The sequence below is a fragment of the Pseudophryne corroboree genome, chromosome 11 (genome assembly GCF_028390025.1).
Source record: "Pseudophryne corroboree isolate aPseCor3 chromosome 11, aPseCor3.hap2, whole genome shotgun sequence".
Taxonomy (NCBI): domain Eukaryota; kingdom Metazoa; phylum Chordata; class Amphibia; order Anura; family Myobatrachidae; genus Pseudophryne; species Pseudophryne corroboree.
The window spans coordinates 287,044,111-287,071,703 of NC_086454.1; the positions used below are offsets into that span (position 1 = coordinate 287,044,111).

General features: G+C 43.6%; 1 protein-coding gene across 2 annotated transcripts in view; it reads right to left on the minus strand.

Moving 5' to 3' along the window:
- GNAO1 (G protein subunit alpha o1) overlaps positions 1-27,593 on the minus strand; it is a 370,314-nt gene that overhangs the window by 14,071 nt on the left and 328,650 nt on the right. The window contains exons 7-8 of one of the 2 annotated variants that reach the window (XM_063945414.1): positions 11,724-11,877; positions 953-2,085 (exon numbers count right to left, since the gene is read on the minus strand). The exons of the other annotated variant lie outside the window; for it this stretch is intronic. Of the exons in view, the coding sequence (XP_063801484.1) occupies positions 1,898-2,085; positions 11,724-11,877 (342 nt within the window). The 3' untranslated portion in view covers positions 953-1,897. Of the gene's footprint in view, positions 1-952; positions 2,086-11,723; positions 11,878-27,593 lie in introns of those variants that run through there. 2 annotated transcript variants of the gene reach the window in all.

Sequence of the window (27,593 nt, forward strand, 5' to 3'; positions counted from 1 at the left end):
ATTATGACAGGGGGAAGGTAAGCATAGTCACCTTCCTCCAATGCCCCTCTAACCCTCCATTCCTGCAGCCTAAACTTAACCCTACCCCGCCTGCAACCTATCCCTAACCACCCTCGGTGGTGAATAAAACCTATCTCCGCCCTCTCAGCAGCCTAACCCTGACCCTCCCTCCGGAATATAAACCTAACCTACTGCAGCTTACCGTTGGCGGCCCGGCACTGTCTCATTCGGGATCCCGGGTGTTGGGATGCCAGCGCCGAGATTGTGAACCCAGTCGGGATTCCGGCATCTGTATTTCGACTGCCGGGATCCCATATAAACGGTTAGGTTTCACTTTTTTTCCCCCAATACTGTATTATCAAGTATTCAATGCAACCAGCGGCAAAATATTCAGATTAAACGAAAACATCAAAAAAATATTCAGATAACATGTAGAATTAGTTTACGTTTTGATATAAGTTAAATAAGATAAAAATGTTACATGTATTTATCTCTGTTTGTGAATAGGTACATTAAATATACAAAAACAATAAGTCACACATTAATCCCCCCCCCAAAAAAAAATAAACGAATGTACACATTTTAATTGGCCCATACTTGCAACTTAGTGTTTATAAGTTAAATATTTAATTGATACATTGCACAAATGGGATCCCGGAATCTGTATTTCGACTGCCGCGATCCCATATAAACTGTTAGGTTTCACTTTTTTCCCCCACTACTGTATTATCAAGTATTCAATGCAACCAGCGCCAAAATATTCAGATTAAACGAAAACATCAAAAAAATATTCAGATAACATGTAGAATTAGTTTACGTTTTGATATAAGTTAAATAAGATAAAAATGTTACATGTATTTATCTGTTTGTGAATAGGTACAATAAATATACAAAAACAATAAATCACACATTAATCCTCCCCCCCAAAAAATAAAATAAACGAATGTACACATTTTAATCGGTCCATACTTGCATATTAGTGTTTCTAAGTTAAATATTTAATTGATACATTTCACAAAAACAACATTTACATATAACATTCATCCTTCATGAAATCAGTAGTTTTAACACCACAGGGTCGTGCATTTTGACACAAATCAAACTCTTGGTGTTATAGGGTTTAAAAGTTTATTAACATAAACCTAGTTGAACTTCATCAGTGCAATGAAACGCAACACAACTGAAAACAAAAGGGAAAAAAATATATTATTTAGGTCTTTAATGGCAGGTATGTTTGAGAAGAAAGACTGGGATACTACTTTCCAGTCTTTGCTACCTGTACACACAGGGACAAATTGTACAAGAGTAGGTATCGATACGAACCACTAAATTCACAGATCAGAGCTCACTGGTGCAAGAGTCCAATAATTACGAACACATCCATTTGGCACTTAATTTAATAGGAAAGGGAATAATCTGAAAATAAGTTAGATATCATAGATTGTGTTGGCACTGCTGGTGACACAAATATATAATACATAAACAGTTTATCCCTCTTCTTTTCATTCCCAATTAATAAATACAGGTCAGTACAGCTGCAGAATTATTAAATACTAAGTACTGCAAGATAAAATGAATCTAGACCCTTGAAATTAGAACACGAGAAAGGCACATCTACGCAGCATGAACACAACATTGTACAAGAGGTACACAAATATTGCAGACAAGCCCTGACCACCAACGTTCTCTGCAGCAACTGTGCAAACACTAGAGGCAACAAAGGAATATGCAAATTTGAGAGATATTTGTACATCCCTTTACATTCATTATGGCACCATGAGCCGACCAGTGTGCTATTGGAGGTGTCCAAAATTTTTGCTTTGGTAGAGGTACAAAAACTTTCCATTTTCCCTCCAAACTCATGGGCACTGGGAGGACATGTCATACAGCCAGATGGTCAGTATAAGCCACAGCCACGCAGGTTATTGGCAATGATGACATCTGTCACAGCATCAAACACAAATTGGATATTGTTGGTATCAGTAGCACAGGTGATGTGAGTGTATATCTCTGTGTTAGGAGACTTGTTCCGGCTCTCATACTGGTGTTGGACATGGGCTACACCCTCAGTAAATGAGTTGGGACCTGCAAGAAAGGAGAAGCGGAGAGAACAGCAGGTTTGATCATACATAGGTTTTATTATAAGCCATCCGGGATAACGTATAAGGAACGAACAGTTAAACAGAAAATACATTGATACTTGGATGCTGATACTTTCTTATATGAAGGTGTGTCTTTAGATATAAAAGTGTATTCTTGCCAGTATGTAAAAGTGTGATGTATCTGAAGATTTTCCACTTCCCAAATTAAACACTTTGGGGATTTCGTAATGCTTTTCATGCAGTGTCCACACGTGAATGACATACCATCAAGGCTCATTTACGAACAATTAAACCCACAGTCTAAGGGGTCTATTCATGAAGCAGTGAAAAGAGTGGAGAAGTGAGCCAGTGGAGACGTTGCCCATGGCAACTAATCAGCGGCTACATATAATTTTATAGAATACACTTGATAAATGTAGCTTCTACGAGGAAGTGAGCAATAATCTTGATCAAGGAAAAGCAGTGGATGTGGTCTTCCTAGATTTTGCATCAGCCTTTGATACAGTTCTTCACAGGAGACTGATGATCAAATTAAAGGAGCTTGGCCTAGGAAAAACTATTTGCACATGGATAAGCAGCTGGTTGGATAACAGGGTACAGCGAGTAGTGGTCAACGGGAAGTCCTCAACCTGGTCCCCAGTAGTCAGCGTACTCGGACCACTACTGTTCAACATATTTATCAATGACCTAGAAATAGGCCTGGAAAGTACAGTGTCAATCGTTGCAGATGATACTAAACTGTGTAAGGTAATTAATTCAGAATTGGATGTGGAGTCCTTGCAGAATGATCTATCTAAACTTGAACTCTGGGCGTCTAAATGGAAAATGAGGTTCAATACAGACAAATGCAAGGTTATGCATTTTGGGACTAAAAAACTTGCATCCTACATATTAAATGGGGAACGCCTAGGGGAAACAGAGTTGGAAAAAGATTTTGGGGTATTTATTGATAATAGGCTTAATAACCGTACACAATGTCAAAACGCAGTAAATAAGGCAAGTAAGGTGCTAGCGTGCATAAAAAGGGGAATTGAGACAAGGGACTCGGATGTAATCTTGCCGCTGTATAAGGCATTGGTACGTCCGCACCTGGAATATTGTGTTCAGTTTTGGGCACCATTGTATAAAAAAAGACATAAGTGAACTTGAAAGTGTTCAAAGGCGAGCTACTAAATTGATTAAAGGCCTAGAAGGACTGGACTATAAGGAAAGACTTACTAGGCTGAATATGTATACACTGGAAAAAAGGCGCCAAAGAGGAGATATTACAGGTTGAGTATCCCATATCCAAATATTCCGAAATACGGAATATTCCGAAATACGGACTTTTTTGAGTGAGTGTGAGATAGTGAAGCCTTTGTTTTTTGATGGCTCAATGTACACAAACTTTGTTTAATACACAAAGTTATTAAAAATATTGTATTAAATGACCTTCAGGCTGTGTGTATAAGGTGTATATGAAACATAAATGAATTGTGTGAATGTAGACACACTTTGTTTAATGCACAAAGTTATTAAAAATATTGGCTAAAATTACCTTCAGGCTGTGTGTATAAGGTGTATATAAAACATAAATGCATTCTGTGCTTAGATTTAGGTCCCATCACCATGATATCTCATTATGGTATGCAATTATTCCAAAATACGGAAAAATCCAATATCCAAAATACCTCTGGTCCCAAGCATTTTGGATAAGGGATACTCAACCTGTATTAATATCTTCAAATATGTAAAGGGACATCACAAAGAGTTATCAGAGGAATTATTTATTAAAAGAACACAGTTTAGGACACGTGGGCACTCGCTGCGACTGGAGGAGAGAAAGTTCTGAACGCAACAGAGGAAAGGGTTCTTCACTGTTAGGGCAATCAGGATGTGGAATTCCCTGCTAGGGAAGGTGGTAATGGCGGACTCTGTAATTGGATTTAAAAAAGGAATGGATACATTTCTGAATGAAAAAGCTATCCAAGGTTATAATACTTAAAATATCAACGTGGTTAATCCGGGGGTAACATGAGTTATAGTAGCTAACTAGTCATAAAAAATTATTTAGCAAGTATGTAGAATCATCACAACTTAAAGCAGGTTGAACACTATGGGCAATTTGCCTCTATTCAACCTCAAATACTATGTTACTATGTTACTTCAATGCCCATTGGTTGCCATGGGCAAACTTTTACACTGGCTCACTTCTCCACTCTTTTCACTGCTTCATGAATAGACCCCTAGATGCCTTTTATGGGACATCATGTGCCTGCTATTCCAAAAGTACACCTAGTTTTACTTGTAAGCTCATGGGTTTGAGGGTCAAGGCCGAAGTGACTCTAGGGCGGTCAAATTTTCACCAAAGGATGAAGTTGGATGGATTTTTCCTTTGATGAGTAGGAATTAGGAGCTTCAGTTCACCTACTTATTACACAAAAATACAAAAAAAAAAGAGATTGTTTTGCAAGATGATTTTATTTAAAATAGGTAAAGTGGTAAAGAATCTACACTTAAAAGGGGAGTTGCCAGCATGGCGGGAGGTCACACAGCCTCGCTACACACAAGGAATTTATTTTTCTCTGACGTCCTAGTGGATGCTGGGAACTCCGTAAGGACCATGGGGAATAGACGGGCTCCGCAGGAGACTGGGCACTCTAAAAGAAAGATTAGGAACTATCTGGTGTGCACTGGCTCCTCCCTCTATGCCCCTCCTCCAGACCTCAGTTAGAATCTGTGCCCGGCCAGAGCTGGGTGCTCCTAGTGGGCTCTCCTGAGCTTGCTAGAAAGAAAGTATTTGTTAGGTTTTATATTTTCAGTGAGATCTGCTGGCAACAGACTCACTGCTACGTGGGACTGAGGGGAGAGAAGCAAACCTACCTGCGTGCAGCTAGCTTGTGCTTCTTAGGCTACTGGACACCATTAGCTCCAGAGGGTTCAAACACAGGGCCTGACCTCGATCGTCCGTTCCCGGAGCCACGCCGCCGTCCCCCTTGCAGAGCCAGAAGACAGAAGGAGGAGATGAAATCGGCGGCAGAAGACTCCGGTCTTCATTAAGGTAGCGCACAGCACTGCAGCTGTGCGCCATTGCTCCCACAGCACACCACACACTCCGGTCACTGTAGGGTGCAGGGTGCAGGGCGCTGGGGGGGGGGGGGGGGGGGGGGGCGCCCTGGGCAGCAATGATCTTACCTTTTGGCTAAATATACACATAATACAGTCAGCTAACTGTATATGTGTAAAAAACCCCGCCATTAAGTTAAAGAAAATGCGGGACAGAAGCCCGCCGCTGAGGGGGCCCGGGCCTTCTTCCTCAGCACACCAGCGTCATTTTCCCTTCACAGCTCCGCTGGAAGCACGCTCCCCAGGCTCTCCCCTGCAGTATCCAGGTACAAGACGGGTTAAAAAGAGAGGGGGGGCACATAAATTTAGGCGCAAATCGATAAAAACAAGCAGCTATTGGGAAAATCACTTATTAGCAGAGTAAATCCCTGTGTTATATAGCGCTGTGGTGTGTGCTGGCATACTCTCTCTCTGTCTCCCCAAAGGACTTTGTGGGGTCCTGTCCTCAGTCTGAGCATTCCCTGTGTGTGTGCGGTGTGTCGGTACGGCTGTGTCGACATGTTTGATGAGGAGGGTTACGTGGAGGCGGGGCAGGTATATGTGGTGTCGCCCCCGACGGGGCCGACACCTGATTGGATGGATATGCGGAAGGTCTTAACCGACAGTGTCAACTCCTTACATAAAAGGTTTGATGACGCAGCAGCCTTGGGACAGCCGGGGTCTCAGCCCGCGTCTGCCCAGGCGACTCAGAAGCCGTCAGGGGCTCATAAACGCCCGCTAGTTTTGATGGTAGACACAGATGTCGACACGGAGTCTAACTCCAGTGTGGATGAGGATGAGACAAATGTACAGTCTACAAAAGCCATCCGATGCATGATTACTGCAATGAAAGATGTATTGCACATTTCTGATATTAACCCGGTTACCACCAAAAGGGGTATTATGTTTGGGGAGCAAAAGCAGCCAGTGACTTTTCCCCCATCTGATGAATTAAATGATTTGTGTGAAGAAGCGTGGAGTTCCCCTGATAAGAAACTAGTGATTTCTAAGAGGTTACTGATGGCGTACCCTTTCCCGCCAACGGATAGGTTACGTTGGGAAACATCCCCTAGGGTGGACAAGGCGCTAACACGCTTATCTAAAAGGGTGGCACTGCCGTCTCAGGATACGGCCGCCCTAAAGGATCCTGCGGATAGAAAGCAGGAAGCTATCCTGAAGTCTGTGTATACACACTCTGGTACTCTACTGAGACCTGCTATTGCTTCAGCCTGGATGTGTAGTGCTGCAGCAGCATGAACTGATACCCTGTCAGACAACATTGATTCCCTCGACAGGGATACTATTTTGCTAACCATTGAACATATAAAAGACGTCGTCTTATATATGCGGGATGCACAGAGGGACATTTGCCTGCTGGCATCTAGAATTAATGCAATGTCCATTTCTGCCAGGAGAGTATTATGGACTCGGCAGTGGACAGGTGATGCAGATTTTAAAAAACACATGGAGGTTTTGCCTTATAAGGGTGAGGAACTATTTGGGGACGGTCTCTCGGACCTCGTATCCACAGCAGCTGCTGGGAAGTCGACTTTTTTGCCTCAGGTTCCCTCACAGCCTAAGAAAGCACCGTATTATCAAATGCAGTCCTTTCGGCCTCAGAAAGGCAAGCGGGTCAGAGGAGCATCCTTTCTGGCCAGAGGCAAGGGTAGAGGAAGGAAGCTGCACCAGGCAGCCAGTTCCCAGGAACAAAAATCCTCCCCTGCTTCCACTAAGTCCACCGCATGACGTTGGGGCTCCACAGGTGGAGCCAGGTGCGGTGGGGGCGCGTCTCCGAAACTTCAGCAACCAGTGGGTGCGCTCACAAGTGGATCTATGGGTTGTACAAATAGTATCTCAGGGATACAAGCTGGAGTTCGAGGCGACTCCCCCTCGCCGTTACCTCAAATCAGCCTTGCCAGCTGCTCCCAGGGAAGAGGTAGTACTGGCGGCAATTCACAAGCTGTACCTCCAGCAGGTGATAATCAAGGTCCCCCTCCTTCAACAGGGCAGGGGTTACTATTCCACAATATTTGTGGTACCGAAACCGGACGGTTCGTTGAGACCCATCCTGAATTTAAAATCCTTGAACACTTATATAAGGAAGTTCAAGTTCAAAATGGAATCGCTAAGGGCGGTTATTGCAAGCCTGGAAGAGGGGGATTTTATGGTGTCGCTGGACATCAAGGATGCTTACTTGCATGTCCCCATTTACCCACCTCACCAGGAGTACCTCAGATTTTTTGGTACAGGACTGTCATTACCAATTCCAAACGTTGCCGTTTGGTCTCTCCACGGCTCCGAGAATATTTACCAAGGTAATGGCCGAAATGATGATACTCCTTCGAAGAAAGGGAGTTATAATTATCCCGTACTTGGACGATCTCCTCATAAAGGTGAGGTCCAAAGAGCAGTTGTTGGTCAGCGTAGCACTCTCTCAGGAAGTGTTGCAACAGCACGGCTGGATTCTGAATATCCCAAAGTCGCAGCTGATCCTTACGACGCGTCTGCTTTTCCTGGGAATGATTCTGGACACAGAACAGAAAAAGGTGTTTCTCCCGGAGGAGAAGGCCCAGGAATTGTCATCTCTGGTCAGGGACCTCCTGAAACCAAAACAGGTGTCGGTGCATCACTGCACGCGAGTCCTGGGAAAGATGGTGGCTTCTTACGAAGCAATTCCCTTCGGCAGGTTCCATGCAAGGATCTTTCAGTGGGATCTGTTGTACAAATGGTCCGGATCGCATCTTCAGATGCATCGGTTGATCACCCTGTCCCCAAGGGCCAGGGTGTCTCTGCTGTGGTGGCTGCAGAGTGCTCAGTCAGACAACATCACGGCGGTCGCCCATGTAAACCGCCAGGGCGGCACAAGAAGCAGGATGGCAATGGCAGAAGCCACAAGGATTCTTCGATGGGCGGAGAATCACGTGCTAGCACTGTCAGCAGTGTTCATTCCGGGAGTGGACAACTGGGAAGCAGACTTCCTCAGCAGGCACGACCTCCACCCGGGAGAGTGGGGACTTCATCAAGAAGTCTTCACACAGATTGTAAATCGTTGGGAACTGCCACAGGTGGACATGATGGCGTCCCGCCTCAACAAAAAGCTAAAAAAATATTGCGCCCGGTCACGGGACCCTCAGGCGATAGCTGTGGACGCACTAGTGACACCGTGGGTGTACCAGTCGGTTTATGTGTTCCCTCCTCTTCCTCTCATACCCAAGGTACTGAGGATAGTAAGAAAGAGAGGAGTAAGAACTATACTCATCGTTCCGGATTGGCCAAGAAGAACTTGGTACCCAGAACTACAAGAAATGATCTCAGAGGACCCATGGCCTCTGCCTCTCAGACAGGACCTGTTACAGCAGGGGCCCTGTCTGTTCCAAGACTTACCACGGCTGCGTTTGACGGCATGGCGGTTGAACGCCGGATCCTAGCGGAAAAGGGCATTCCGGATAAAGTTATTCCTACGCTGATAAAGGCTAGGAAAGACGTGACGGCAAAACATTATCACCGTATATGGCGAAAATATGTTGCTTGGTGTGAGGCCAGGAAGGCCCCTACAGAGGAATTCCAGCTGGGTTGATTCCTGCACTTCCTACAGTCAGGAGTGACTATGGGCCTAAAATTAGGATCCATAAAAGGTCCAGATTTCGGCCCTATCTATTTTCTTTCAAAAAGAACTGGCTTCACTGCCTGAAGTTCAGACGTTTGTTAAGGAAGTGCTGCATATTCAGCCCCCTTTTGTGCCTCCAGTGGCACCTTGGGATCTTAACGTTGTGTTGGATTTCCTGAAATCACACTGGTTTGAGCCACTTAAGACCGTGGAGCTAAAGTATCTCACGTGGAAGGTGGTCATGCTGTTGGCCTTGGCTTCAGCTAGGCGTGTGTCAGAATTGGCAGCTTTGTCATGTAAAAGCCCGTATCTGATCTTCCATATGGACAGGGCAGAATTGAGGACTCGTCCCAAATTTCTCCCAAAGGTGGTATCAGCGTTTCATTTGAACCAACCTATTGTGGTGCCTGCGGCTACTCGGGACTTGGAGGCTTCCAAGTTGCTGGACGTAGTCAGGGCTTTGAAAATCTATGTAGCCAGAACGGCTGGAGTCAGGAAAACTGACTCGCTGTTTATCCTGCATGCACCCAACAAACTGGGTGCTCCGGCTTCAAAGCAAACTATTGCGCGCTAGGTCTGTAACACGATTCAGCAAGCTCATTCTGCGGCAGGGTTACCGCATCCTAAATCAGTAAAAGCCCATTCCACAAGGAAGGTGGGCTCTTCTTGGGCGGCTGCCCGAGGGGTCTCGGCTTTACAGCTTTGCCGAGCTGCTACTTGGTTGGGTTCAAACACATTTGCTAAGTTCTACAAGTTTGATACCCTGGCTGAGGAGGACATTGCCTTTGCTCATTTGGTGCTGCAGAGTCATCCGCACTCTCCCGCCCGTTTGGGAGCTTTGGTATAATCCCCATGGTCCTTACGGAGTTCCCAGCATCCACTAGGACGTCAGAGAAAATAAGAATTTACTCACCGGTAATTCTATTTCTCGTAGTCCGTAGTGGATGCTGGGTGAGTAAATTCTTATTTTCCATAACCTCAGAGGTTCCAGAAAGAAAGAGCTCATCCTTTAATAGGATTCTGCACTTTACAGTCACACTTTTGCAAAAAAAAGTCAATTCCAGGCGCACTTTGACCAATGTAAATACTTTCTATTAGATAAAAGTAATCCATTTATAATGTCTACATTTAACAAGAAAAAGAAGCATTCTTGGCAAATTAACTAAAGTTTGAATTAACATAAGGGGTGGCCATAAGGAGTTAGTAAGTTAGACTTTGAAGAGACCGTTCACTCTTTTATGCCTGAAAATGCGCATGGTGGGTTGATAAACGTGGAAAGTTGGATGATGATTCATATAATGAAGACAGATACAAAACTGAAGAAGGTGAGAATCTTGAAATGCTCTAGGCAGACAGATGATCACACACGGAACAAAGCAGCAGTGTGGATGCTCATTTTATGGAGTTCGTAAATGGCCCTTATTTGGTCAAGTGTTGTGTTTAAATTCTCTTTTATGAGCTGTGCATAGCTTACGGAGACACATGCAGCTTACACACAATGCAGGCATGACTTTTATGGATGGAACCAATATTCATAAGCATACAGTCTACTGATTCAAGTATGATGTACAGGTGTGTCCTCATACATCCTTGCTGCAGTCACGCCAAACAGCCCTTCTCGGCCTACAGGGTTACTTGAGACGCTGATAGCGCTGAACTTCTTTTTGTGCTGAAAAAGCAATGCCACTAGGACGCACCAGTCTGTGCCAATTAATTTGATATGTGACACTTGTACATCGGAGTGTGATGGTCTCTGCATCTGTATACGAAGTGCTACAATGCAGCAGCTTTTTCCATGCCAAGTTATGTTGTGCTTCATATACAGACTCAGTTGCACAGAAAAACAACTGTCACATATCAAATTAATCAGCACAGTCTCCTTTGATGCATCCTAGTCACATCATGTTGCGACCTAGTAGCATTTTTCGCCAAAAAAGATGCCTAAAGCTAGCAGAGTTGCAAATGGACCTGGAATTTCGAGCTGCGTGGTATTGAGGTCAGATGTATGAGGACACATCTGTACTGTACATTATTACACATCTAAAAAAATATTAATAGTGCATGGGTCAGAGAAAGCTTATTTATGTAATATAAGAAATGGACTGTATGGTGTATTGTATGGGGATCTGCTGCACTTGGAAAAGTAACGTCTATATTGCTCTATAACTTTTTTTACGCATTTTGCTACCATGCAAAACGTCACTTGTTTCCACACCATTTATCTCTATTCTGTCCCTCTTCATTTGATTATTTACTTCATTATTCAATGGTTGTTTTACTGTATATTTTATGTTTTGTTTTTTTTAGAAATAAAAAGGATGTACACGTTTATTGAAAAACTTTGCTATAACGGACATTATACCCTAGCTGGAACCATCACCAAAGACCCCGGTGACTACAGATGGGCTCTCTGCATAATAGCGTAGACATTGTGCTACGGTACCATTGTACCTTTAGTGTAATATTGTTTGTTTCTCTCTATTTACTGTCTAGCTCCCCTGTGATAAGGGCACTATAGTGGTTCCCAATGCTAACACAGGAACTAACTTGTCTACCCAATCTTAGACAGTCTGCAAGGGGTTTGCCAGTGCTGACTGTCAATCATATCATGCTTTTTATCATTACAACACTGGACTACATCAGCTTTAATGAAGGTAAATTTAAGATATACGACACCATCTGCGCCTCGCCTTTTCCTCTGTAACCAGAGATACATCATGACTATTGGTTAAGACCAAGCAAAGGTCTGCCTACTGTGTGTAGCAGACCAGGACACTTTAGGTATACGTTACGTATGAGAGGTAATACCTCTTCTCTACAGGTTTGTTGGCTTTAAAGGGAGTGACAATCAGATGTTGCACAGCCGTCAAAGTGATTCATTTGATGTATGTTGATAGGTACCACTGACAGTCCTGTGGTTGCATGTGTACCTGTGTATTCCGGAAAGCAGATAGTGAGTGCAGACTTTCTGATTTTTTCCTGGAAGATATCTTTCTTATTCAGGAACAGGATGATGGAAGTGTCAATGAACCACTTGTTGTTACAGATGGAGTCAAACAGTTTGAGCGATTCATGCATTCTGTTCTGTAACACAAACAAGAGCTGTACGTCACACAAACTCGGACCTCGTTTGCTCCAGGTGCACACAGAAATGACAGCTATGGCTACATAATATGGGGTCTGTTTCCGCTCCATGGCAGGACCAATATTTGAAGCACATGCAAATTTGTGTCCTCCGCAGTTCTACTGCATCTCTACGCTACCTCCTTTTCTATCCCCTTCTACTTCTGCTCAGACGCATCTCTTCTCTGTTCCCTTTTGCATGCAATGCGGATTGATACCATCAAGCTTTCTCCTCATTGTGGGCCTAATTCAGACCTGATCGTAGCCCTGCCAAATTTAGCAGGGCTACCATCAGGCACACTGAGATGCGGGGTAATGCACAGCACAGGGCTAGTCCGCCCCGCATGTCAGTTCCCCCCTTCCCACAGAAGTACAAAGGCATCGCACAGCGGCGATGCTTTTGCACCTCAGGAGTAGCTCCCAGCCAGCGCAGCTTTTGCGTGCTAGCCGGGAGCTACTCGTCGCAGCCCGGGTTGCATCGGCTGCGTGTGACATCAAGCAATGGTTCCAGCCGGCCCCCTGCACGGTCTGGCCACGCTTGCGTTGGCCGGACTGCGCCCACAAAACACCGCCCAAAGACCGCCGTGCCGCCCAACGACTGCCTCTGCCTGATTGACAGGCAGAGGCGATCGCTAGGCAATGACAGCCGTCAGCTATGCACCAGTGCACTGCGGCGCTGGCGCACTTCTGACCTGATCACTGTGATGAACGGCAGTGTGCGATCAGGTCAGAATGACCACCCGTGTATACAGTTCAACAATCTTTGTGAGGTCTTCTTGTCCTCATGCTCTTCGGTGTGTGCACCTGTATATGCCTGATTGCCCACTCCTCTACATTCTTGCAACCTCTTGTGAGTAAGGGGGGGGGGGGGGGGGGGGGGAGTTTATCAAACCTTCTAAAGAGGACAAGTAGATGTGTTGCCAATAGCAACCAATGCAGGTCTAGCTGTCATTTATCTAGGACATTCTATTAAATAATAGAATCAAACTGGTTGCTATGGGCAACATCTCCACTTTTTCTCTATAGAAGGTCTGATAAATCCCCCCCTAATTCCTTTTCTGCCTTAATGTCATCTGGGCCTTTCACGTTTCCTCTACCCATCCTGCACACATTTCACGGTGTTCACTCTAATAGACATGCTCAAACTCTTGTGTTTAGGTCTTACAATGATTTCTCTATTCCTTCTGGACTTCTTTGCTCTGGTCATTATTCTCCAATATTCTGTATTCTTTTATTTACCTTCTAGGCTCTCTGCTCTCCCCCCACACCACTCTCTATTCTTCTCTCTGCTCCCATCCCATAGCACATATTCATAACCTAGTATACCCTGGCTCTTTAGAGTTACCTTATTATGCCATTTTTACCCTCTCTCTCACTTTGCCATTTTATACTTCTTTATATGTTATTAAAGTGTTGGCTTTCACAAATGCTCTGTTATGACAGTAGCGTGTGAATCTTTACAGTCTACAGGAGAGACCTCATGTTGCTGGAGGTCTGTGACTGCCAGCTCGGTTCACGCATGGGACGGTAATCGTTCTTTAAGAGACAGTATGGCCATGCAGATTGTTAATTTTTGCAGGATAGATTAATTCAGGACACACCGGTCCCTGGCTGGAATTAATGAAGAATTGGACAGGTGAAGAATGACCTTGTCTTGAGTGAATATGTAGTGAATAGCTCATGCCAGGTGATAGGAAGTAGTGAAGATTGAGTATGGACACAGGATTAGAGCTCATGCATACAAAGCCAAGACATGAAGCAGACACCGCTCATAAGGCCATAACCTCTGTGACAGGTTTAGAACCCAAGACAAGGTCCTCCCAAACAGAGCACTTTCAGCTGCGTCTTCCAACTCACCATTATCTTAAAATAAAGCTTCATACCTGCTGAATTTGAAGGGTCTCTCAAAGTCTGCTGGATAGGTAGCGGTGTTAGAAAGGACTGGACGGCAGAAGAAGAAAAGTTTTGAAGTGCTGAAGATGCAGAGGTGTTGAAGAGAGAAGACCGTGCAGGCTGTGTGGACACCTCCCCAGCAGGACCACGAAAGCAGAAAGCAAGTGAACAGAGGTACAAAGCAAACCAAAGAGTCATGAGGTTAACAGCAGGCGGCAGGCCACACTGGAAACTGGTAGTTAGTGACGAAAAACCTGAGTGGACGAACGGGATGTCTCTGCCAAGCTGCTGAGCAATGCTTGGCAGGAGGTACAGCTGGGTCAATGGCACCAACATTAAATAAGGTAAACTAGAGCAGTGTAGAAAAAACAAAATACCAAAAAAACCCTCATGTTCCAATTATTTCTGAAAACCATAAAATAGCTTTTTTTTTTAATTTACAAGTGCAAAAAAAAGAACCTTTCCAAAATAGGGCATGGTGTTAACCTGTAACATGACACCAATGTGCAGTGCAACACACATCATACTATGAGATGATAAAGATTTGACATCAATCATACTGTAACTAAGTCATTTACCAGACTCCTATACTGTAAATGTTGTACCTTTAGAATGACCTGTTCCCAATCAATAGTGACAGGTACAAAAGGAATGGCGGTAGACCAACTGGATTGTTATTAAAGCAGGTCTATACTGAATTCAGTTTAGGCCGGCTGATAAGGCAGTTGACAAGACAATTGATGTAGGCTTATCAGGGCAGTAAAAATGGGATGCAGTCGGGATCCTGACAGCCGGAAAACTGACAGTCAGAATACCGACAGATCCCGAAGGTAAATACTGGGGTTAGGGATATGCACTAGGGGATGGGTTAGGGATAAGCTGCGGGGTGGGGGGGGGACATTAGGGTTAGGCTGCCGGGGAGGGTTAAGGTTAGGCTGCTTGGGTGTGTGGTTAGGGTTAGACCTTGATTGGGTACCCAGTAAGAGCTAGGCTGTTGGACGGGGAGGTTAGGATTAGGGGTAGGGAAAAAAAAAAAAACACATTTAACACGATCTGTCAGGATTCTGCTTTCGTACCCAACCCGTGACCACCACCATACCCCAACCACATATTTTTACTAGGTCAAAATAACTGACTGACTACAAATATAGTTATTGTTGATTTATTATTATTATTTTTTTTAAACATTAAAAATAAGATTATAAAATGCTTGTACATTGTTTTGCATTTTTCTCCTAAATTCATTATTATAATTACCAGTTATTTATGTAGCGCACACATATTTCCGCAGCGCTTTACAGAGAATATTTGCCCATTCACATCATCTTACAATCTACTATATATCCCCTTCCACATGTACACACATGTACACACACACACACACACACACACACACACACACACATGCTAGGGTTAATTTTATTGGGAGCCAATTAACCTACCAGTATATTTTTGGAGTGTGGTAGGAAACCGAAGTACCCAGAGGAAAGCCACGCAAGTACGGGGAGAATATACAAACTCCACACAGTTATGGCCGCCGTGGGAATCGAAACCCATGACCTCAGTGCTGTGAGGCAGTAATGCTAACCATTACACCATCCGTGCTGCCCAATAATATATTATTAAAAAAATATATAGATAAGCATGATTCTTTTGTTTTAGATGTATGCATATGATTTTTTTCTGCATTAAATCTGCAGTAAATTGTTTAAACGGTATCCGGACTCCAGGTCGACAACAAAAAGGTTGACACACCTTAGGTCGCCGCCAATTGGTCGACACACCTTAGGTCGACATGGACAAAATGTCGACAGGAACAAGGTCGACATGAAAAAAGGTCGACATGAGTTTTTCACTTTTTTTTTCTTTTTTGGAACCTTTTCATACTCAACGATCCACATGGACTAAGACTGGAACGGTAATCTGTGCCGAGCGAAGCGAGCCATGCGAGGGGACGCGGTGCACTAATTGGGGTTCCCGGTCACTCTACGAAGAAAACGACACCAAAAAAACAAACCAAAACATAAAAAACCCATGTCGACCTTTTCCATGTCGACATTTTGTCCATGGCGACCTAAGGTGTGTCGACCTAAGGTGTGTCGACCTTTTTGTTGTCGACCTGGAGTACAGGACCCGTTTAAACATACTCTGCCATACAGTATATACTCGTGGCTGCATGCAGACTGCTACCAACAGGGAAGCACATAATATACAAATTCTGGCACACAGGCACTGCGTTCTAGTGAAATAATTTGGATTTTTAAATGAAATAATATCTGAAGATTGAGCTACTTATCCAATTTAGAGAAATTACATCAATATAATTATATTACAATTCTGAAGACTATTTATCTGGAGAGATCTTGTTGAAATTGAATCTCAGTCTATTGGATTATTGTTTATTTTTTGTGTGTAGATATTGAGCACTGTTGATATTCCTTCCCTCCCATACTATCTGTACGGTTATCCTGTATGGGGTCGAATGGAAACTACAGAAGTGTTTATCTCCAACATATACTGTGCACTTGATCAAAAGGAATATTGATCTGATGTCCAAGGGGGAACAGCACGGAGGATTAACTGCAATCCAGACTGACACCTTGCTAGCTTCAAATACTGCTCTTGCAAACGCTGGTGGACAGTTTCTCAGCTACTGTGCTTCTTTGGGACTGGACTGCTTTTGGTCATTCTACTAAAGAGGTGAATTGGCCACACACCATGGATCTAAAAGGAGTATGAATCCCGAAATTACACTGTACCAGCTGCAGTACCACAAGTATATTCACCAAGACCCTAATGATGTCTTTAGTTGCATAATACTTATTCACGCTATTTACACCAACACTGTGTAGTTTGAGCTGTTCTGAATTGACTGTAGCATCATTATACCCTGTACTTGTTACCACTACTTAGGAGATTTTTTTTTTTTTACTGTTGAACTATTGTGCTTCAATCTTGATTTCCATATTCCAACAGCGATATAACCACTTGTTAGTTTGAGTGACAATTTTATTATCTGCTGCTGTTTCTCCAAGCGTGATACATCTTATACTGTTTATTTAGTTTTGATTAAATGTTGTGGTTTAATTTATCTATATACAATTTTTAGTCTTGTGTTTTCTCATGAACTTTGCCATCATGCGATTAGAATAATTTAATATCATTTTTATTTATTTTACTTTTTGGGACTCATTAATTGGATCTATAACAATTGAATAAATTGGAGGAGCGGTTTTCTTTTTTCATTATACAGTTATTGCTAACTTTATCACCTAGGTGGTGTATACACAAACTCGGCCATAAAAGCCCTATAATCCAGGACAACTACAGCATGAATGACACATTCTGTGGCTGGCTAAATTCAAGCCTGCATTTCATCTGGTTTTAATCTAACACAGAAGCCATGTAATTTATGTGTGTCCTGGCTTAAAGGGATATTATGGCAAGCCTGTGTGTACATAGAATTATAGGGTGCATTTTTTATTTTATGTGTATGGTATATTCTGATTTGATCACCGAAGAAACCGCAAGAGTCGGGCAAAAATTCACAGTTTTTTAAAACTTTATATCCTGTGGAACGCAGACACTCACTTAGCGCAGCAGTGCACTATTGTACTTTTTTGTCTGATTTTTGGGTAGCGGCAGCAGAGATGAGAGACAGATAAATTGGGGAAATGCAGATGAGAGAAATGAAGGGTTTGGGGAACAAATGAGGGGGGGGGGGAGAGAGAGACAGGAGGAGGACAGCTATAGGGACAGCTGGAAGTTAACAGAGATGAGACAGACGTGGAGGATGGGTACAGAGATGGTGTGGTACAGAAATAAAAGAGATGGAGGAGTACAGAGATGAGAGGGAAAGATGAAGGTGAAGGGTACATAGATGAGAGAGAGAGATGGGGTGGTACAGAGATGAGAGAGAGCTGGAGGGGTACAGAGAAAAGAGAGAGATGGAGGGGTACAGAGAAGAGAGAGATGGAGGGGTACAGAGAAGAGAGAGAGATGGAGGGGTACAGAGAAGAGAGAGATGGAGGGGTACAGAGAAGAGAGAGATGGAGAATTACAGAGAAGAGAGAGATGGAGGGCGACAGAGATGAGAGAAATGGAGGGGTACAGAGAAGAGAGAGATGGAGGAGTACAGAGAAGAGAGAGATGGAGGAGTACAGAGAAGAGAGAGATGGAGAAGTACAGAGAAGAGAGAGATGGAGAAGTACAGAGAAGAGAGAGAGATGGAGAAGTACAGAGAAGAGAGAGAGATGGAGAAGTACAGAGAAGAGAGAGAGATGGAGAAGTACAGAGAAGAGAGAGAGATGGAGAAGTACAGAGAAGAGAGAGAGATGGAGAAGTACAGAGAAGAGAGAGAGATGGAGAAGTACAGAGAAGAGAGAGAGATGGAGAAGTACAGAGAAGAGAGAGAGATGGAGAAGTACAGAGAAGAGAGAGATGGAGAAGTACAGAGAAGAGAGAGATGGAGAAGTACAGAGAAGAGAGAGATGGAGAAGTACAGAGAAGAGAGAGAGAGATGGAGAGGTACAGAGAAGAGAGAGAGATGGAGGAGTGCAGAGAAGAGAGAGAGATGGAGAGGTACAGGGGAGAGAGAGATGGAGAAGTACAGAGAAGAGAGAGATGGAGAAGTACAGAGAAGAGAGAGATGGAGAAGTACAGAGAAGAGAGAGATGGAGAAGTACAGAGAAGAGAGATGGAGAAGTACAGAGAAGAGAGATGGAGAAGTACAGAGAAGAGAGATGGAGAAGTACAGAGAAGAGAGATGGAGAAGTACAGAGAAGAGAGATAGAGAAGTACAGAGAAGAGAGATGGAGAAGTACAGAGAAGAGAGATGGAGAAGTACAGAGAAGAGAGATGGAGAAGTACAGAGAAGAGAGATGGAGAAGTACAGAGAAGAGAGATGGAGAAGTACAGAGAAGAGAGATGGAGAAGTACAGAGAAGAGAGATGGAGAAGTACAGAGAAGAGAGATGGAGAAGTACAGAGAAGAGAGATGGAGAAGTACAGAGAAGAGAGAGAGATGGAGAAGTACAGAGAAGAGAGAGAGATGGAGTAGTACAGAGAAGAGAGAGATGGAGGAGTACAGAGAAGAGAGAGATGGAGGAGTACAGAGAAGAGAGAGATGGAGAAGTACAGAGAAGAGAGAGAGATGGAGAAGTACAGAGAAGAGAGAGAGATGGAGAAGTACAGAGAAGAGAGAGAGATGGGGTACAGAGAAGAGAGAGAGATGGAGAAGTACAGAGAAGAGAGATGGAGAAGTACAGAGAAGAGAGATGGAGAAGTACAGAGAAGAGAGATGGAGAAGTACAGAGAAGAGAGATGGAGAAGTACAGAGAAGAGAGATGGAGAAGTACAGAGAAGAGAGATGGAGAAGTACAGAGAAGAGAGATGGAGAAGTACAGAGAAGAGAGAGAGAGATGGAGAAGTACAGAGAAGAGAGAGAGAGATGGAGAAATACAGAGAAGAGAGAGAGAGAGATGGAGAAGTACAGAGAAGAGAGAGAGCGATGGAGAAGTACAGAGAAGAGAGAGAGAGAGATGGAGAAGTACAGAGAAGAGAGAGAGAGAGATGGAGAAGTACAGAGAAGAGAGAGATGGAGAAGTACAGAGCAGAGAGATGGAGAAGTACAGAGAAGAGAGAGAGATGGAGAAGTACAGAGAAGAGAGAGATGGGGTACAGAGAAGAGAGAGATGGGGAAGTACAGAGAAGAGAGAGAGAGATGGGGAAGTACAGAGAAGAGAGAGATGGGGAAGTACAAAGGAGAGAGAGAGATGCAGAAGTACAGAGAAGAGAGAGAGAGATGGAGAAGTACAGAGAAGAGAGAGAGAGAGAGAGATGGAGAAGTACAGAGAAGAGAGAGAGAGAGATGGAGAAGTACAGAGAAGAGAGAGAGAGAGATGGAGAAGTACAGAGAAGAGAGAGAGAGAGAGATGGAGAAGTACAGAGAAGAGAGAGAGAGAGAGATGGAGAAGTACAGAGAAGAGAGATGGAGAAGTACAGAGAAGAGAGAGAGAGATGGAGAAGTACAGAAAAGAGAGAGAGAGAGAGAGAGATGGAGAAGTACAGAGAAGAGATAGAGAGAGATGGAGAAGTACAGAGAAGAGAGAGAGATGGAGAAGTACAGAGAAGAGAGAGAGAGAGAGATGGAGAAGTACAGAGAAGAGAGAGAGAGAGATGGAGAAGTACAGAGAAGAGAGAGAGAGAGATGGAGAAGTACAGAGAAGAGAGAGAGAGAGATGGAGAAGTACAGAGAAGAGAGAGAGAGATGGAGAAGTACAGAGAAGAGAGAGAGAGATGGAGAAGTACAGAGAAGAGAGAGAGAGATGGAGAAGTACAGAGAAGAGAGAGAGAGAGATGGAGAAGTACAGAGAAGAGAGAGAGAGAGATGGAGAAGTATAGAGAAGAGAGAGAGAGATGGAGAAGTACAGAGAAGAGAGAGATGGAGAAGTATAGAGAAGAGAGAGAGAGATGGAGAAGTATAGAGAAGAGAGAGAGAGATGGAGAAGTATAGAGAAGAGAGAGAGAGATGGAGAAGTATAGAGAAGAGAGACAGATGTAGTACAGAGAAGAGAGAGATGGAGAAGTATAGAGAAGAGAGAGAGAGATGGAGTAGTACAGAGAAGAGAGAGAGATGGAGTAGTACAGAGAAGAGAGAGATGAAGTACAGAGAAGAGAGAGAGAGATGGAGAAGTACAGAGAAGAGAGAGAGATGGAGAAGTATAGAGAAGAGAGAGAGATGGAGTAGTACAGAGAAGAGAGAGCGAGAGAGAGAGAGACTGGAGAGGAAGGATATAGAGATGAGTGAGACAGGAGTGGGAACAGAGATCGATGAAGTAAAGGAATACAGAAAAAAAGTCCCTGCAACACTTTGCACTGTAACTAGCAACCCGGTGAATAACTGGTCCAAGGCACGCATGTATGTGTGTATAAAAGGAAAAAAAATTTGAAGTCTTTGGAGGTGTTTGAAGAAAGAACATCTTAAAAGGACACTGGAAACAGACTGCTTTTGAAGTGGGAACAGGTCTCATAAATATTATGGAGTTTGCAGGTGTGAGCTTGTAAACATGATAAAAAGATGATTTACACCAAAATTAAATACATTGCATTAAAATGTGCTCTCAAACACAGGGTGCAAGTTAGCTTTGAGTGTGATCTGGTTACTAGTACTAAAAACAAAAAGAAGTCCCACAATTCAGTGACATTCAGATCGCTGGACAGATGTAAAAGGACCATGGACAGAACTTTCATCTGGTTAGTCGAAGCCTTTGACTCCATTACAGTACATAGGGGGTCATTCCGAGTTGTTCGCTCGCAAGCTGCTTTTAGCAGCATTGCACACGCTAAGCCGCCGCCTACTGGGAGTGAATCTTAGCTTATCAAAATTGCGAACGAAAGATTAGCAGAATTGCGAATAGACACTTCTTAGCAGTTTCTGAGTAGCTCCAGACTTACTCGGCATCTGCGATCAGTTCAGTGCTTGTCGTTCCTGGTTTGACGTCACAAACACACCCAGCGTTCGCACAGACACTCCTCCGTTTCTCCAGCCACTCCCGCGTTTTTCCCATAAACGGTAGCGTTTTTTCACACACACATAAAACGGCCAGTTTCCGCCCAGAAACACCCACTTCCTGTCAATCACATTACGATCACCAGAATGAAGAAAAAACCTCGTAATGCCGTGAGTAAAATACCTAACTGCACAGCAAATTTACTTGGCGCAGTCGCACTGCGGACATTGCGCATGCGCATTAGCGACTAATCGCTCAGTTGCGACAAAAACATAACGAGCGAACAACTCGGAATGACCCCCATAGTTCTATCTCTATACACACACCTTGGTGATGATTAATGATGCTGCTCTTTACTGCAGAAATATTTGATACTACCACCTTAACCCAATAACTTACAATAAAATCTTTACACATGAAGAAATCACTTAGCTCCCCCTCTGGAACATTCAGCAAAAGTTCTGCATATAGAGTACAATGTACACAACCCCAATGGTTTAACTACAGTACATCTCCAATGATTGGAGATGTACGCATGCGCATCATCTGCACTGCCCATCTACAGGCCTCTTTCTGCAACTACGTTTGGGGGTGGGGAATGGGCGGAGGCGGCCACCGTTCCAGAAAACAGATCCATTTTCTGGGAGTGGCGAGGCCAGTGTCTTCTGATGCAGATTTACTGGCCTCAGCTACGGAGCTGAGACGGCCATTCTGAGAAGCCTTAAAGATCACGAAGATGGCCGATGCTGCGACCAATGCTCACGATATTAATCTGATAGTGTCTTTGGACGCAGCATCGGATCTGCGATGTCGGCAGTAAGAGTCTTTTATCCGCTGGCGCCTCTTGCGGCATTGGTATATATTTCATCGCTGCTGCAACCAAATCTCTGAATCAGGGCCATACCTCACGTCACACCATGGGAATAGGTAATACTTCATACTACTGCCCTTTTCTGGATGGAAAAATCTGGCATTTATAAAAGCCTGTACTACACCTTTCTTATTTCACACTTTCCAGTCAGAAATTAATGGGTTTGCTTACAAAAGCGATTAATGTGCTTTTCAGAAACACCTCAGAGGGAAAGCTGGAGAAGTTACTCACCCTAACAGAGTCACACTATGTAATATGGGGGTGTCAAACAGAAAGTCTTACTGCAGGGGTAGATAGCCCTTGGCACTAGTGCCACAAGATGACACTCGAGGATGTTTTGAGTGGCAATTGTGGGGTCAGTCCCTCTCCTAAATGCCTTTTTGGTACGCTCTATCCTATCCAAACCGAAGAACCACAGTGTGACCTGCATACTGAGCAAGGCCTGGGCCTCTGGTGAGTAAGCCACAGTTAGTCCTATTCACGGTAACAGTACAAAATTCTGAACAATTCCTTTGTTTCCAGACAGCAAATTATTAACCTAACCTGAGCAAGCTACCTTCAAAAAGGATATAAAGGTGGGAATTCAATCGTGAGTGAAGGAGGCAAACTGCCACTGCTGCAGCGTTTAAATGCCGACAACGGCAGCCCAACCTGCCTAAAAGTGCTCGCTAGGATCCAGACTATAGATCTACAATGTCTAGGTCAACAGTCAATAGGATGACACCATATGGTTGACATGAACAAAAGGTTGCCATATGAAAGGTAAACATTGGAAAGGGTGACCGGTGCAAATATCGACAGGTACAAAATGTTGACACACATATGATCGACACATGTTTTTTGGGGTGTTCCCATGTTTTGGACATTTTCCATCCTTAACTAACCATGTCAAAAATCACAACCTTTAGTCTTGTGTCAAGCGAAGCAAGGCACTGTTCCCTGAAGCGTGGTGAGCGAAGCGAGCCTGCAAGGGGACTCGTTTCTGCAAATGGTGGTCCCAGATGGAAAAACTAGCCATACTAACCCCAAAAATGCAAATGTGTCTACCATTGTCACGTCGACCTTTTGTTAACGTCGACCATATGGGGTCGGCCTAATGACTGTAGATTTACTATACCACACCTGTGCTCGCTACCCTATGGCGTAGCAAACAGTTTTGAGCGAGATCCCGTGCCATAAAGTGCGGCGGGTGTCACAGGAATTCAGCCAGGTGCACAAGTTTCCAGCAAATGAATTTCCCCCATATGCCACTAACATCTTGAGTAACCATCTATTAATTTTGGGGTCGACCTTTCCCAGAGGGACTTAAGACAACCATACCAAACTAATACACATGTTCTCAAACTCGGTCCTCAGGACCCCACACTGTACGTTTGCAGGATCACAAGTGAATAATTAGCTTCCCCTGTGGACCTTTTAAAATGTGAGTAATAAATACACCTGTGCACCTGCTGGGTTACCAGGAAATCGTTGACTGTTTGAGGTCCTGAGGACTGAGTTTGAGAACCTATGCTCTAATATAGTTTATATCACACAAGGATCTTATCACCTTCCTAGTTGCAACAAAACAGTCTAAAAGGCATGGGCAGGCTGTGTAGTGGTTCACTTCACTTTAGAGAAAATACGTGTGGGCCTAGTTATCATTGACAAACAGCAATTTTGTTTAGTTTTTCATCATCAATTATTACGCCACAAAAAAAAGTGAATAAAAATTGTAGCACTAAATGCAGTTTAATAAAATTATAAATATCATCCTGACATCTAAGCTTAACTACCCCGGAGATATTTGCCTGAAGAAGAAAGAGTTAAATGACTGTTTCCCCAGGACAGTCTTTACAGATGCGTGCAGATGTGACCTGGCTTACACATACAGTACGTGGTGGAACTGAAAGGCAAAAGTTGCCCATCAGTCTCACTAATGAAATAAGTCTCAAAAAGTATATACAGGTAGAGTATCCCATATCCAAATATTCCGAAATACGGAATTTTTTGAGTGAGTGAGAAAGTGAAACCTTTGTTTTCTGATGGCTCAATGTACACAAACTTTGTTTAATACACAAAGTTATTAAAAATATTGTATTAAATGACCTCCAGGTTGTGTGTATAAGGTGTATATGAAACAAAAATGAATTGTGTGAATGTACACACACTTTGTTTAATGCACAAAGTTATTAAAAATGTTGGCCAAAACTACCTTCCGGCTGTGTGTATAAGTTGTAGATGAAACAAATACATTCTGTGCTTAGACTTGGGTCCCATCACCATGATATCTCATTATGGTATGCAATTATTCCAAAATTCGGAAAAATCCGATATCCAAAATACTTCTGGTCCCAAGCATTTCGGATATGGGATACTCAACCTGTATGTACTGTATGTCTGTAAATGTGTGTATGTGTGCTAAGTAGATTTGGAGTCTTATTGTGTCCCGAGGGTGTCTGGGGGAATCATGTACAATATTATATACATATGCACCTTGACAAAGGGGCTTTTAGGCCTCGAAACGTTGGAGTTATCTCTATGTATTTTTGACAATATACTTTTCTATTGAACAAAGACCACTTGAGTACCGCCGATTTCTTCCTATACACTCATTATCACGGAGGGCACCAGTGGCAGATATTCATCAGGTGGAGTGCCAGACCGATTATAGACACACACACACACACACACACACATATATATATATATATATATATATATTTTTTTTTTTAAACAATATAATTGGATTTAACAATCTAATTATACAAGCATTAATCTGAAAGTAAAGCTTTTTTCCCCTAATTAGTAGGATATATCTCCCCATTCCAAGAAGGACTAACAAAAGGTGTATTGCAGTGGTACAAGTTCCTCCTTCATCGGCAAAACCAACGCATTTTACAGCTAATAGGGTTACTGCCTATACTAACACCTGCAGTAAGCCACTTCAACTATGTTTTTCATAAGGAGTTTCTGTGGGGTGGATTAACAGATCAACAATGTATCATCAACACGTCCAAAAGGTTGATATGAAAATGGTCAACATTATTTTTTTTTTTCCGGCTCTTGGTTACTATTCCCAATAGATGTTCACATGGATAGTAAATAAAGCAGATGTTGAAAAAAAAAACATGTATCCAATATTTTAATGTTAACATTTGGTACCTACCTAATGCATGTCGAGCACATGGTATTGACCTATACAAGAGGTTCTCCAACACGGTCCTCAAGGCAACGCAACCGTCCAGGTTTTAAGTTTATCCATGCTTGGCCACAGGTGACTTAATTAGCACCTCAGTCAATTTGATTTAACTATCTGTGCTGAGGCATGGATATACCCAAAACCTGGATCGTTGAGGTGCCTTAAGGACAGCGTTTGAGAACCTCTGACCTATACACTGTCAATCTATCAACCGGATACAGTTTCTGCGTGTAAGTGTTGAAGCTTGCTGTAACGGCATAAGCAAAATATGTAATGAGAATCAAGTATTTCATTTTTTTATATTAACCCATTGGAAAAAGACACTTGAGAAATGTATTTCTAAATATCAAGTTCTCTATATTCCCCTGGCTTGGAAGAAAAGCAATGCAAGCAGTCTCCGACTCCGCTTCAAAGTCACTGACTTTACTGCACTATGGGGGTAATTCTGAGTTGATCGCAGCAGGAACTTTGTTAGCAGTTGGGCAAAACCATGTGCACTGCAGGTGTGGCAGATATAACATGTGCAGAGAGAGTTAGATTTGGGTGGGGTGTGTTCAATCTGCAATCTAAATTGCAGTGTAAAAATAAAGCAGCCAGTATTTACCCTGCAGAGAAACAAAATAACCCACCCAAATCTAACTCTCTCTGCACATGTTATATCTGCCTCCCCTGCAGTGCACATGGTTTTGCCCCAACTGCTAATAAAGTTCCTGCTGCGATCAATTTAGAATTTCCCCCTATACCCTGTTTGGGGCAGAATCCTTCCTTCACTTTATCTGGCTCACAAGTGCCCCCTAGGAATGAGCACAGGCCAGTACATGAGCCCACTCTCATGCAGAGTCCTGTTTTTCTGCCCTCTCAGGGATCGTAAGGTGATATTGTAAAAAAAATAAGATTTTAAACCTACCGGTAAATCTTTTTCTCCTAGTCCGTAGAGGATGCTGGGGTCTCCATAAGGACCATGGGGTATAGACGGCTCCGCAGGAGACATGGGCACTGTTAGACTTTAGAATGGGTGTGCACTGGCTCCTCCCTCTATGCCCCTCCTCCAGACCTCAGTTAGGACTGTGCCCAGAGGAGACGGACAGTACGAGGAAAGGATTTTTGTTAATCTACCAGCCCACACCATACATACCGTACAACATGGTATATACTAAACCAGTTAACAGCATGAACAAAACAGTATCAGCCAGAGACTGAACACAATGGAAACATAACCCTTATGTATGCAATAACTATATACAAGACTTGCAGAATTTTTCCGCACTGGGACGGGCGCCCAGCATCCTCTACGGACTAGGAGAAAAAGATTTACCGGTAGGTTTAAAATCTTATTTTCTCTTACGTTCTAGAGGATGCTGGGGACTCTGTAAGGACCATGGGGATTATACCAAAGCTCTAGACCGGGCGGGAGAGTGCGGATGACTCTGCAGCACCGATAGAGCAAACATGAGGTCCTCATCAGCCAGGGTATCAAACTTGTAGAATTTTGCAAAAGTGTTTGAACCCGACCAAGTAGCTGCTCGGCTAAGCTGTAATGCCGAGACGCCTCGGGCAGCCGCCCAAGTAGCGCCCACCTAGTGGAATGGGCCTTAACCGAATTTGGAACCGGCAGTCCAGACGTAGAATGAGCCTGCTGAATCGTGTTACAGATCCAGCGAGCAAAAGTCTGCTTATACGCAGGAGCGCCAACCTTGTTGGCCGCATACCGGACAAACAGTGCTTCTGTTTTCCTAACCCTAGCCGTTCTGGCCACATTAATCTTTAAGGCCCTGACTACATCAAGGGACTTGGAATCCTCCAAAGCACCCGTAGCCACAGGCACCACAATAAGTTGGTTCATATGAAATGACGAAACCACCTTAGGCAGAAAATGAGGACGAGTCCTCAACTCTGCTCGATCCGCATGGAAAATCAGATAGGGGCTCTTGTGAGACAAAGCCGCCAATTCGGACACCCGCCTTGCAGATGCCAAGGCCAATAACACGACCACTTTCCAAGAGAGAACTTCAATTCAACCGTTTGAAGAGGTTCAAACCAGTGTGATTTAAGGAACTGTAACCCCAGGTTAAGGTCCCACGGTGCCACCGGAGGCACAAAAGGAGGTTGGATGTGCAACACTCCCTTTACAAAAGTCTGGACTTCTGGGAGAGAAGCCAATTCCTTCTGAAAGAATGTAGATAAGGCCGAAATCTGCACCTTAATGGAACCTAACTTTTGGG